Source organism: Epinephelus fuscoguttatus, linkage group LG17, assembly GCF_011397635.1.
Source record: "Epinephelus fuscoguttatus linkage group LG17, E.fuscoguttatus.final_Chr_v1".
Classification (NCBI taxonomy): Eukaryota; Metazoa; Chordata; class Actinopteri; order Perciformes; family Serranidae; genus Epinephelus; species Epinephelus fuscoguttatus.
In genome coordinates, this window is record NC_064768.1 from 13306229 (window position 1) to 13319509 (window position 13281).

Genomic DNA, 13281 nt, shown 5'->3' on the forward strand with positions numbered 1-13281 from the left:
CCACTTACTGCTGTGCATGTCTGCCATTTGTCTATTCCTAACATGTATATATACATATATATAAAAGGTTTGAAAGGTGATAAGCACATGTGCACAAGCAGCTGTTTTGGAGCCTCTGACAGCAAGAGAACTGTGGAAAAATATTCTAAGTTCAAGGTTAACTAGCTTTCTTTCAGAAGCTATGGCTATATGAGATATGGTTTGAAAGCTTTGTAAAGTGAAGTTAAAGGTAAAGTTCCACTGATTGTCACACACCTGAGTGTGTGAAATTTGTTCTCCGCATTTGACCCATCCCCTGAGGGAGCGGTGAGCAGCAGCGGTGCTGCACTCGGGAATCATGTGGTGATCTAACCCCATAATTCCAACCCCTGATGCTGAGTGCCAAGCAGTGAGGCAATGGGTCCCATTTTTATAGTCTTTGGTATGACCTGGCTGGGGATCGAACCCATGACCTCCCTGTCTCAGGGCGGACACTCTACCACTAGGCCACTAAACTGGATTGCATTGTGCCATCTTTGCTCTTGACTTTAGCTAGCAATCTTGCTTGCTAGCTAATAGTATTGTCAATGAGTTAGAGACATCTTGCAAAAGGAGAGCCCCTGACCATAAGCTAATGCTATTTGGGGGCCTTGGCATGGAAGAGTTTGGGAACACCTGAGCCAGAAAACTACAATGCTTGATCAGCTCACTACCACTGTCTTTTATAAACACATCCGACTAACACACCAGCTAATGCATTTTGTGAAGCTAACAATCAGTGTAGTCATTTCGGCATGTCAACTTAACATTAGCTGCTTTGCAAAATAAGCCTACGTGGTATTTACCTGGCAAACAGCCAAATACCAACTCTTGGATTAACTTCATAAACTCCTCTGAAACTCGAACTTGTCTTAGTAACTTACTGTACATTATGGATGTAGCTAACAGTTATTCTTATTATCGATTAATGGTTTAGTCTAGAAACGTCAAAAAATTGTGGCACAACGCAATTTACCAGAGGAAGTGTTGATATTCAAGGGAACATCAATCAATTAAGAATGGCTTTTATGCATCTTTGCAGATGAAGTCTTCAAATTGCTTCTTTTGTCCAACCAATGATCAAAAACCCAAAGACTCATTCATTTCATTAAAAAAACAGAGAAAAGCAGTAAATTCTCACATTTAGGGGGTTGAAAACTGCAAATGTTTGACATTTTTGCATAAAAAATGACTGAAACAATTAATCAATAATCAAAAAAGTTGACATTAATTTTCTTTCAATCGCCTAATCAATTCCATCCATTGTCTGTTACCTCTTATCCTATTCAGGATCGTGAGGGGGGCTGGAGCCTGTTCCAGCTGACAATGGGCAAGAAGCGAAGTACAACCTGGACCAGTCGCTAGACTATCTACATGTAATCAAGTCTTGTACCTCATGAGGTTGTTTACTTTTACTTAAATCATTAGTGAAATGACTCACAACACAACAGATGCTTTACAGGTCGGTCTCCACTGAAAATCCATGATGATGTCAACTGTGGAGACTGTAAGATTTGTGGCACAACTAGACCTCTTGCCTCAATGAATGAATGAACGAGCACGTGGCACTGTAAACATTAACCTGAATGTTTGCATCAAACTCAGTGAGGGCAGCCATTCAGACAAAACAAACAATGCAACAATACTGTATGTGAGAGCATGATACTAATTTCTAGCAAACTAAGACTAGACTAAGTATAGGCTACACACACAACAACAGGTCGCAACACTGGTCACATGATATGCTGGAGTTTGCAGGCCTCTCAGAGACAGGCTGTCATTACAGTGCTTCACAACACACACATTCATACAGTATACATATCACAGTGTGTGCGTGCTTAAAATCCTGATCTCTGCTGCTGGGTGTTAGTCTACATATACTGTATATATCAACGTGTGATGTGTAAGCGTAGAAGTGTAGTGTTACAAACAGTGCAGATAAATATACAAGCATGCTGCACCCAGAAACACACAGACATTTGTTTGAGCTGGTGGCAGCAGCCTTCAGTGCAGCCATCATACTGTCACAAAAATCCATGATCCACTATCAGCCCCCCTGTGGCTCTGGACCAGCCCTGTTTTAGAAGCATGGCCTCTTTGAAGTTTGTGGGGAGAGGAGGGAGCGCGAGCAAGGGATGGAGGGAGGAGATAACAACGACGGTAGAAGGGAGGGTGGACAGGAAGAGAAGATAAAAGAAGAAAAAAGATGATTTAATTGTTCTACTGCCACTTAAACAAAAAGTTTTTCAGCAAATAGAATGGACGGTTGGATGAAGGATGGATGGATGGATGGATGGATGGATGGATGGATGGATGGACAGTGTCAGACACTGCGGGATGGGTATATGGATAAATCTGAGTGGTAAGAATCCCCCTGAGGCTCGACAAACCAGCCCTCTCGCTGATGAATGCGCATTTCAAATCCCTTTTTATGCAGAGACGGGCATCACACACACCCACATAAAAGGACAGCTGCACTTTAAACCAAACACAGAGGCATCCTGACACATCCACACACCCCTCCCGTGACACGGGGACACATAAGACACTAGTATTGATTATTGCAGCCCGGTGAAAAACCCTCTTAAGCAGGAACCTTTGTGAATCTACTGTATCAGTGTCTGTATGTTTCTCATGACTCAGCAGCCGTGCATCAAACAAGACATGTAGCACTAAACAGAGGCAGCCATGACGTCAGCTGCTGTACTGCACAGCCATATCGTGCTGCCTTTTAATGTGGAGGAAAACTGAACAAACTGTTGCAGCCGCTGTGAAAAGCACCCGTCATCCGCTGTATCACTGCAGTGGCTGCAGCAGCCTTTTCATTTTCAAGGTGAAAAGCTGTAAGCTAGCACAGAAACTCTCTCTCTCTCTGATCATTACTGCAAGTAAGTCAAACGTGTTTTGCAACCCAAAGACGAACACGTTCTCTACAAAGAAGCACTGGGCTGGAATAAAAATGCTACAGATAAGTAAATGTATACTTAATAAACCCATGCACTTTGTCGTTAAGTTTCACCTGATATCAACAGGAAGGAGTCGTGAGGCTCTGCAACATAGCTGCTTCTTAAAAATACAAAAGGGTTTAATGAGATTGAGATTGAGATTGAGATTGATGAGGGTTGCAACTAAATATATTTTGTCCATTAATCTGTCCCTTACTTTCTCAATTAATCGACTGGTTATTGTGATCTATATAATGTCAGAAAATGGTGAAAAATGTCAATGAGTGTTTCCTAAAGCCCAAGATGACATCCTCAATTGTCTTGTTTTGACCAAAACCCAAAGACATTCAGTTAAGTGTCATAGAGGAGTAAGAAACTAGAAAATATTCACATTCAAGAAGCTGGAATCACAAAATTTTGAATCCCCTCAAATTAGTTTGCGATTAATTTAATAGTTGACAACTACTCGATAAATCAAAAAATTGTTGCAGCTACAGATTTAAATAGGGCTAGTAACTTCTGTACTATTTTGTATCTTAACATGTCTGCAGTACTGTATATCAAACACCAAAAGCTAAATGTCGAGTAAGATTCAGAACCTCGTTTACTTATTCTTCTATTAGATTGTTCCTTATGACCATTTAACATCTGAAAAGTCTGGGTTGTTAAGTTTTTTGAGAAAAAGGTTTTGGTAGAGCAAACCATGTTTTTATTTCTCAAAGTAAGGCATTGAAAGAAGTGCCAAAACCTTTAATATCCAGCCCTACTGGCAGGCGGCAAACTGTGTAAAATATGCTGGTTACAGTCAAATAAACAGTCAAATGTAATGCGAAAAGACTACAATGTGAATCACCAACAGGATATGATGATGTTCAAATGAACCTATCTCACCCTTCTACTTTCCCAAGAGTAACTTTAACCTTTCCCAGCCACAACCACCAGAGCTACACAGACACAGACAAACACACAGTTATATTGTGTGCTGTCGAATTGGTTAGAAAATGACAAGTTTCAGTTTGGAGCAAGACGGAAACCTGTCATTTAAAGCAATGACCCTTCTCTCACACAAACAAACACCCAGCCTGTCTGTCTCTCACACTTTAACAGACGTCAGTAGTGAGCGAGTATGTGTGGTGTGAGGAAAATAACAAGCAATGGAAGGAGGTGAAGGAGAAGAAAGGGAGGGAGGGAAGGATACTGTGAGAAAGGGATGGAGAGACAGTCTGTGCTGCGTTGATTAGACTCTGGGGACAGAGACGGAAAGAATGGAGGGAGGCATAGTGCCTTTCAAGAGCTGATAAGAACACACACACACACTCACGTATAACCCTTCATGACCACAAACACAATGCACACATTACAACAAAGGCACCCTTCAAAAAAGCTACACTCATCCAAATCAAGAGTTGTGAATGCCTCTCTGCAGCACTATAGACCACTAGTTTGAAAAGTGGGGTCCAGAGACCTCCACCTTTACAGGTTGCACAATGAAATGCAGATGGGTTTAATGTCACTATTGTTAAATCTACTGCAAAATTACTCAAAATGGTTAAGCAGATGAATAGCTATTAGGTTCCATTGTCATCACCATATTCTCGTGGGAACAACATCATAAAAACTTCAGGTCAGTGTCTACATCTGGGTCTATCTGGAGTCTGAATGTTGACTTTTCAAATATATTTGTCCACCTTTGTTTAGGAGCAGGAGAATCCAGACAGGAGAAATACCCTGGATGTCAAGAGTAAGGCAGCAGCTAACCATTATATTCATCATCAATTAATCTGTCAGGTAATTTTAGTCAAAAAAAAAAAAAAAAAAATCATAAAATTGTAAAAAGTGCCCATCACAGTTTCCAAAAACACAAAGTATTATCCTTAGAGTGCTTATTTTGTCCAACCACCAGTCCTAAGATATGATAAAGCAGCAAAGTCTCCCATCTGAAAAGCTGGAACCAACAAATGTTTTGAAATCTTCTTGATGAATGACAAATAAATGGTTATTACCATGAGTGTAATTTTCTGCTGATTACCTAACTGGTTTATCCAGGGGGTTTTCAATAGCCTGGCATCGGGACCTCTACGCTATAAAGTGTTTCTGAAGATATCTGAGGTGAGAAATAGGGAATGCAGTAGCAGAATCTTGATTCGCATTTGATCCGCGCTGCCTAGTTTGGCAGTTTGATCTGAGTTTCGTGAGCCTAGTGTGTTGCGCTGGACGGAGCAGTGACCGGTGACGCTCCTCCATCAATCGTGCAATCAAACGTTGTGATTGGCCAGACCAGAATCTGGTCGAGTGGCAATATGTTTGAACAAGACGGGGACCAGACGCATCTGTCAGAGCAAATGAAACATGAGCTTACAGATTCGTCTGGTTCCCCAGGCTAGTTTTCCAATGTTTTTCCTGAATCATATTGTTTCCTCGCAGCTGGGTAGCAAATGTTCGGAGGCTTGATATCAGTAACTGGCCCAGTTGTTGGGAACCTTTGGATTAATCAACTAATTGTCATAGCACTCTTCAAGACAGAGATAAACATCTAAGAGAACTGGCTAATGGATTTGATGTGTGAATGACAGGACAAAGGTAGACAGAAGCAAACCTGTGGCAGGAATTTTACAGTCATCTGTTGCAGAGGACTCTCCATCATTGAGTCCAGTCTCTCTGATGAGCTACTGGTCAGCCCTCCCCAGTCGGTCTGACTGGGAGTGGTGCCTGCTGTTTCTGGAGAGGTCAGTGGCAGGTCACTGGCGTAGCCCGACTCCAACAGAGAGCACTGCTCCTGTGCACGAACTGGGGTGTTCAAGCTAAATCCCTTCGCAGCCATAGTCTCGTGAATCTGCATTTGGTTAGAGGACATGGGGAAATGCCCTGCAGACATTTTGATTCTACTTTTGTCCTCCTCAGACAGTTGGACTTTGAGAATATTTCCCGTGACTGGAGAAGGGGCCAGGGGCTCTTTGCGCACCTCCACATCACTGATGCTTTCACCCCTCCACACTGGAGAGCCAAAATCACTGGGGTACACTGTCCTCACCACGCAGAGCTTACCATCCACCTCTCGGATATGGACAACACCTTTGTGCTCCCTCCCAGAAGGTGTCCGTATCACTCCTACTGTCCCCTCTGGTCCTTCTTTAACCCCACCATCCCCCTTGTCCTCTCTTTCTACCCTCCCCTTGTCTTTTCTCTCCTTTTTCTGTCGGAGGACCCAAGGCTTCTCAAGGACCCCTTGAACTTTCTCCTTAACCCGACAGACCCTCCCACCACCAGGAGTGGTGCTGCCCAGGGCTGGGACTGTGTTTACTGGGGTAGTGGTTGTGGTTTGGCTTGGGATACTGGAGACATCTATGATGCCGCTAACAGTGTCTTCCTCCCCTGGAAGGCAGAAAACGCCTCTCCAGGCTGGGCTGGGCTTTGGGGATACTTCAAGTATTCTGTTGCCTAAACGGGCCCCTACAGCAGCACTCACAGAGCCAGGGGAAAGCGTATTGCTGTGCAGAATAGTTTTGGAATGAGTTAACTGGGTATCAGGCACTGTTATACAAGACGTGGCTCTGTTGCTAAAATCTGCTGTTTCTACAATAGCGACTTTTTCCTCATCATCTTCATCCTCTTCCTCTCTTTCCTCTGGCTCATTGCTTCTTCGTCGCTCAAAGTCCTCCTGATCCAACTCTCCTTTCCTGTTCTTCCTGCCCTTGTGCTTACGTCTGAAACGTAGACGCTTCTTTGGTGAAAGTGGGGGGGCTCCAGGAAGTTCCCCCTCCCGAGGCGGCCTAACGCAACCCATGGAGTTTCCCATGTCTTTGACAGATAACAGTGTATAAATAAAAGAAACCACAGCAAATACAAGCAGTTAATCCATCAGAGAGGGAAAATTAATGTTCATTTAGGGTTGAACATGTATTCCAGGTGTTGGGATGCAAAATGACACCCTTCCAAAAAAAGAGACAGTAGAGAGGAAATGTTCAGATAGGCTGGCGAGTGATTGACAGCTCCCTCATTAATCTGACACCTGTGAGTAATGTGAAGTTAGGAACAGCACGTTTAGCTCCATTTTCCATGGCGCCATCCTTAATACAATCTGGTGAATAGGAAGAGGGATGCATGAGCTGTCATCGAAGGAGAGAAAGGGAAAGCCAGTCTTTTGGTTCAGTCACGAGGCAGGCAGCTGCAGGCCGACATGTACCAGCTCCCACCTGTCCTTCCTCTTTCCTTCACCTCACCTGACTTGGATTCAGGGGGTGCCCTGCTCTCCCTGCTGTGTAACAGTGAATGTGTATGTGCAGGCAGCTGGCTGCTTTATTTGGTCTGTTTATCCCAGAAGACGTGTGGTCGCTGTCAAGGACACAAGGACACAGTTATGTCAGTGGCGCCACACGTGGGATGGAAAATAAATTCAGTTAGGGTCCGACTTTTCACCGGGCTTTCTGGCAGGTGAGCTGTTACCTGGTATAAGGCAATGTGTCAGGCAGGATGATGAGTGTGGGAGAGAGGCAACTGTAGTGCAGTCCGGTGCTATTCAGACCATTAGTGAAGCTCCAGCTGCTTCACACAAGCTGCATGTGTCTGAGTGTGACATGAGAACAAAGTGTGAAAGTCTGAGTGTGTATGCACAGCAGAGATTTGGAATCAGCAGCAGTCGTATCTCACTTCTTAATTCAATGTCATAATCCCTCAAATACATGAGGTGAGTGCTACACGGTGAAGTGAGAAAAAACAACACCTTCGTCTGCTCCGAGTCCATTCAGATTCCTTATTTCATCCTCGATAAACCACAAACAAAGTGATGTTAAGATTTGTTGTCGGTTGCAGGTGCCAGAGTAATCCAAGAGCTCTATCTCCACTCAGATCTAGCGAGCTCATGAATTAATGATGCCTCTCTCGCTACTGTGGTAATGTTATTGCAGTGCAAGAGGAGAGGGAGAAGATCCGTATTGCAAGGCAGCCACACAACAGGGATCTGCAGGAATCCTATCCGTCACGGTGCTCGTAGTGGAAGTAGTATTAATGGTGAAGCTGTCGATATCCCTCGTAGTGACAGCAAGCTTGGTGTCTCATTCTGCCGAGGCAGCACGGCGCCCAGATTGGTTGTGGGTGAGAGATAGTGTGCAGTCAGCCAATGCTGCCGCAGCTTGCTGGGAGATTCAGCCAATACTCTGACAGCTTGTTAAATACTCAATCAGAGCATCAGCTTCCCGCCCTGATGCTTCTACTTGTCATCCCTCCCACGATTTAACCTGCTCATTGAGCTGGTGTCTTGAGTGATGTGTCGATCCTTCCAGCTTGTGTGTGTCTCTCCTCTTAAGGGACTGTTGTTGTCAATGTGTTGGAATCCAAAATCGCTGACGGTAATTTCTCCCATTGACAAGCTTGACAGGAGAGCCTTTACATCACGGGCAGCCCGATACCTGTAGAATCAACCCATTGTAGTCCAGAAAACCTCCCAAAAATGCAGCTGTGTGCCGTAGTAGGGTGCCGATCTAAATCCGGAGGCAGCCAAACGCAGACAGACTCCACCTTAAGCTCCCCAGACAGCTTAAGCATCACATGCCTCTCCCCTGGATACAAGTCTAAAGATTCCCCCCACCTCAATGTTAGACTCCCTGAGGACCAGAGTTGGCTGGGAACTGTTTCCCAGTACTGTCCAATCATAAACCTCCTGTGTCCTGCTGTCAGTCTGCCAGTTACTCAAGCAGGCACCCTCTTCATCAGGTGGTGCAGTGCGACGATGCAACAGCCTTACAAAATCCACAGTTTGCAGGAGGTGGGGGGGTATTTAGAACAAGTCCTACACCGAGACAAAAAAACGTCAGGCTGGTTAAAAATAAAAAAAAAATAAAAAAGGCTCTTGCTCCCCTAACCTTTCCTCCTCCCTGTTGCCTTTTCGTCTCTTGTTAACTCTTCACATCCACTTAATCTGATTAGGAGGAAGCATCTGGGGTGGAAGCTGGAGCTGCACTCTGATGCAGAAGAGGACGGAGAGACTGGTCCTCCCTCTGCTTAGCTAAGGTCCTGTCAAGATTGAGTTCAAGCAGCAGACCTACTTCAGGTACAGATGTGTATCTGGAACAGAGCCAAAGGGATTAAGTGTCCAGTGAAGGGCAGTCCTGAACTCCATGCAGCACAGCAGCAGAGGTTAAGACAAGAGGTTCTGCACTCTGTTTCTCCCTGTTTCCCCCTTAAAATACAAAGACATGCAGGCAGCAAAAACAGTATCACAGGGCGTCTCCGGCTAGAAGGAAACCGTGGCTCCGTCAGACAAGCATGGCTGGATTGATCCGATTGATACGGTGGAGGCCAGAGAAACTGCAAGTGTGTGGCAGTCCTGGAGAGAGTGAGAGTGTGTGTTTGTGCCCGCGAGGTTGGGCGGTCCCCCTGGTCAGCTGTGTGAGCCGTTTGCATACGTGTCCATGAGTGTGTCTTGTCCTGCTGTGCGTTTTGTGGTTTGAGGCCTGCTGATATAGGGAAGCCAGGAGCTCCAGTGACAGCAGGCAGCCTGGATTTGTCTCTCCCTCGGCTGCCTTCGCTCCTCTGCTTTATCCCTTGCTCGCAGACGCCAGCAGAGGGAGAGGAAAGCTTTTATCTCCCGGCTGCTGCAGCTTCACACTCTCTTCTGCTCGATTCTCTCACTCTCACAGTCCACCCCTCCCTCCTTGGCTCTCCTCCTCCTATCCGCTCCCTCATTACTCCTGCCTCTCTCTCTCTCTCTCTCTCTCTCTCTCGCTCTCTCTCTTGGCTGTTAGTGAGCAGCTTTTTGTGCCACAAACACACACATGCACACACACTTGACCCAAAAGCTTCCCTGAATGACAGTGTGCAGGAGAGAAATCAAATCTAAAGACTGTCTAGTCTGTGCAACATACATGAGAAGCGGGTTAGCCCTTCAATCTTTTTCTCTCTCACTCCTTTTCCATGTATTCCCTTCAGTCCATCAAGCTACAGGTTATGAATGGCTCAGGGCTGAAGAGGACCGGCGAAGGGAGAAAGAGAGAGTGAGGGAAGAGATCTGAGGGAATTAACAGAAAGTTGAAAAGAAGAAAAACAGGAGGGGATGGATGGCTGTGAGGATCACGAGCTGAGGCGGGGGTATATTGAGGGCATGCGCTTGTGTGTATAACACACACACACACACCAAAGCAGTTGGACTTGGATATATACTATGAGTCAACAGAAATGAGAGAGCCTTCTATACCATGTATACAAGGTAGCTAAGCCTTTAACATCACTGGTTGTATTCGGTCATTGCAGGCTTTGAGGGCTGTCCCAAATTTTCGATTTGGGGCATCGAAGCTCCAGTGAGAAATATGCACCATCAATCAAAGGTAACAAAAGACGAATAAGTCTAACATGAAAACACGAGTTTTCAGTCGATGCACCTAAAATATTTTGACAATTAGTCACATGGTTAGCATACAACCTCGGCCAACACTGCTAAACAAAAAAGAAATTTTGTAAGACAGCTAAACTGTCACAGTTTTCAAGTGATTTGCTAAGCTCATTGTAGATTTGAGCCATTCGAATACTGATGTGGGCATCGATTGCCACGGCAACGATCAAAGCTTCGAAGCATTTGGGTCAGCCCTAAACGTGAACATGGAATTTGAAATCACTGTGATGAGGTACCTGGATTTTACAGACATTTAATCTACTGGATTAGCCCCAAATAGCCCTTTTCAATCTGACTTTTATGATCTATAAACCGTTAGTGTTGTGCTAAAAATGATTAATGGATAGATTAACTGTTTAATTCACGCATGTCAAGCAAAAGTGCCAAACATGTTCCAGTTCCAGCAACCCATTTTATGGACTAAACAATTAATCGAAACTATTATTAAAAGATTAACAGATAATGTTAACATTAGCAACCCTAATAGATATTGCAGTATTAAATACATATCCTAGGGTAGACAATTTGATCCGAATTGCCAACCCAAAATAGTGATGTAGCATTCTGATTTTTAACTTCCTTCCTATACCACTGAACACATTAAAAGGCACGTTGTCATGTACTTTCTTAAAGCCTCTATAGGTGTCCACCCATTATCACACCACACATGTTGAATAACGGCTCATACAGTACATGTGATTCTATATGGTGCAGCATGGCAGTAACGCTGCACAAGAAAAGGATTTGTCACGAACACTGCAGATGAACTCATAGTAATTTGCACATACTGTACAGTAAGTGCCTAATGTACGGCGAGTGTTTGCAGCGTGACAGATATAGATAGAGGCTACTACCAGGCGGCGATCTCGAGTGGGGAAAGCAATGGTGATCCATCTCGTCTCATTAACCAAAAGTATAAAAGAATAACACACACAAACACACACATGGAAAAGGCATGAACCAATGGGAGAGAAGCACTAATCAAGCCCCTGAGACTTTCAGCCCTTCGCTGTGGTGACATAGCATCATGAGCTGTGGTAATCAGACCGCAGCCTTCGTCTGAACCCAGTGTCAGCTTTTCATGAGACACAAGCACTGCGTGTTAGACTTCCGAAGCTCTTTTGATCATATATCTAGCAGCTATTTAATTGATAATGTGAGGCACAGTGACTGATCTTGAGAATTTAAGCATCATAATTCAGGCTCCATACTGTCATATTGACACACAACTCATGCAGTATAATCCAAGTCTTATTTATCCAATCATATGCTCAGTACTTCTCTAACACATGCATTTTAGCTAAAACCTTACTAGTTCATACACTTCCACATAAACAGTCTCATGCATGGACGAGTAGGGCGCCTGATCTGTTTATGTGGATGGAACACTGCTAAAAACATTATTACTGAGAGGAAAACCCCACTTCACTGTGGTGTTGCATGTAGATATATCTGCCTTTGCAAGCACGTCAGAGCTGCACTGCTGCTGCTTTTAATACAAGATCTCATGCCAAAGTACTGCTGCCCCCACAGAACAGATATGTAGAAGTACAATGAACTCCAAGGCCTTCAACTTATTCATATTACTTAAGATGATAAAACTAGCTGCCATAAATGACAAAAAGTCACTTAGTTTGGTCTGTGTTGCTAAGAAACCTCATGACTAACCTTGTTACAATGGAACAAATGTTAGGTAAACAAAGAAGGTCTGTGCTGAAGATTTTTTTCAAAAGACCTAAATATAAACATCTGCCATGTCTATTTTATTAGTGCTGGTTTTGTTTCTGCTCCAGACAGTGATCTCGATGGTGGGCATTTGCAGTGGAGTCAGTTTTACAGATGGCGATCAACTGATGCAATATGGGTCTAAATTACTACCAGCAATGAACACTAATAAAGTGACCCCACCTGCTGATTCTGGCTCGAAGCAAGTCAGAGAAACACTGATGGATTTCTTCAACAGCTCAGAAATTAAGTTCCTATAAATAAGCAGTGACGTACAGCTAGCTTAGCCAATCATGAGCAGACACAATGCAATATGAGGAGGGCCCAAGGTTTGGCTGTGGACTAACAGCAAGCGAAGTCATCTGTAATACTGGGCTAACTGGTGTCATCTAGTGGTTTGATTGAGCAACTACAGCCAAGTAATATATGGGGAATTTGTGGGACAAATATTAGAAAATTAAAGAGGAATGAATTTCTATTATAGCCAGTTGTTTAAAGCTGTCTAATGGCTGTTCTGACATTCACTCTACCAAGTATAAAGTTTTGATTCCTAGTGATGATGAAAATGTAAAAATATGAGTGATATCAATCCATACTGTGAACTGTGAACCTTAGAAAATATGCCAGTGAAAGCTTTGTAGCTGTCTTGCAGAAAATACTGATGTTCTCATTTTATTTTCTTTAAATGCTGAGCTGATGATGGACACATAGTTGCAGCAGATACATGGAGAAGATGTTACTAAAAATGTCTGAGTTAAAGCTGCCTGGTTTAGGCAGGATTGCTGAGGAGGCAGGTTGTCTGAGGCAGCTGACACAGTGAGGTAAGACAGAAATAACAGCTCATCTGTAACCTGATGTGCCGGTGAAATAATGACTAACAATAACGATAGCTCACTGAGAGATGTCCTATCTATGATGTGCCGAGTCACTCTTTAGGACATGGTGACAAACACCTGGAGGCTTGTTTCCAGGGATGAATTCATCATCATTTCTCTTCTAGTTTGGGTCACATATCTTGTGTAATGGTGAATATTTGCGTCATGTTGACTCAGCAGTGGCTGCAGGTTTAACATTAAAACTACTGTGAGCTGGCACAGCATTTTGTGACAGTATTGCCCAAGTACTGCACTGAAACCATGTGTCTTCACAGAGTTTGAGCAATAAGATTTCAGTATAAGTAACGGAAAGTGTCTTTTTTGTGACTGTCAA

The 13281-nt window shown here is 43.9% G+C and overlaps 1 protein-coding gene across 21 annotated transcripts in view; it reads right to left on the minus strand.

Moving 5' to 3' along the window:
- The window catches only part of macf1a (microtubule actin crosslinking factor 1a), a 269747-nt gene that overhangs the window by 126265 nt on the left and 130201 nt on the right, over positions 1-13281 (minus strand). For 4 of the 21 annotated variants that reach the window (XM_049602944.1, XM_049602943.1, XM_049602938.1 and 1 more), the window contains exon 1: positions 5560-7170. The exons of 12 other annotated variants lie outside the window; for them this stretch is intronic. In XM_049602944.1, the coding sequence (XP_049458901.1) occupies positions 5560-6759 (1200 nt within the window). In that variant the 5' untranslated portion in view covers positions 6760-7170. Of the gene's footprint in view, positions 1-5559; positions 7171-13281 lie in introns of those variants that run through there. 5 more of the 21 variants (XM_049602940.1, XM_049602942.1, XM_049602939.1 and 2 more) reach the window with 2 other exon arrangements.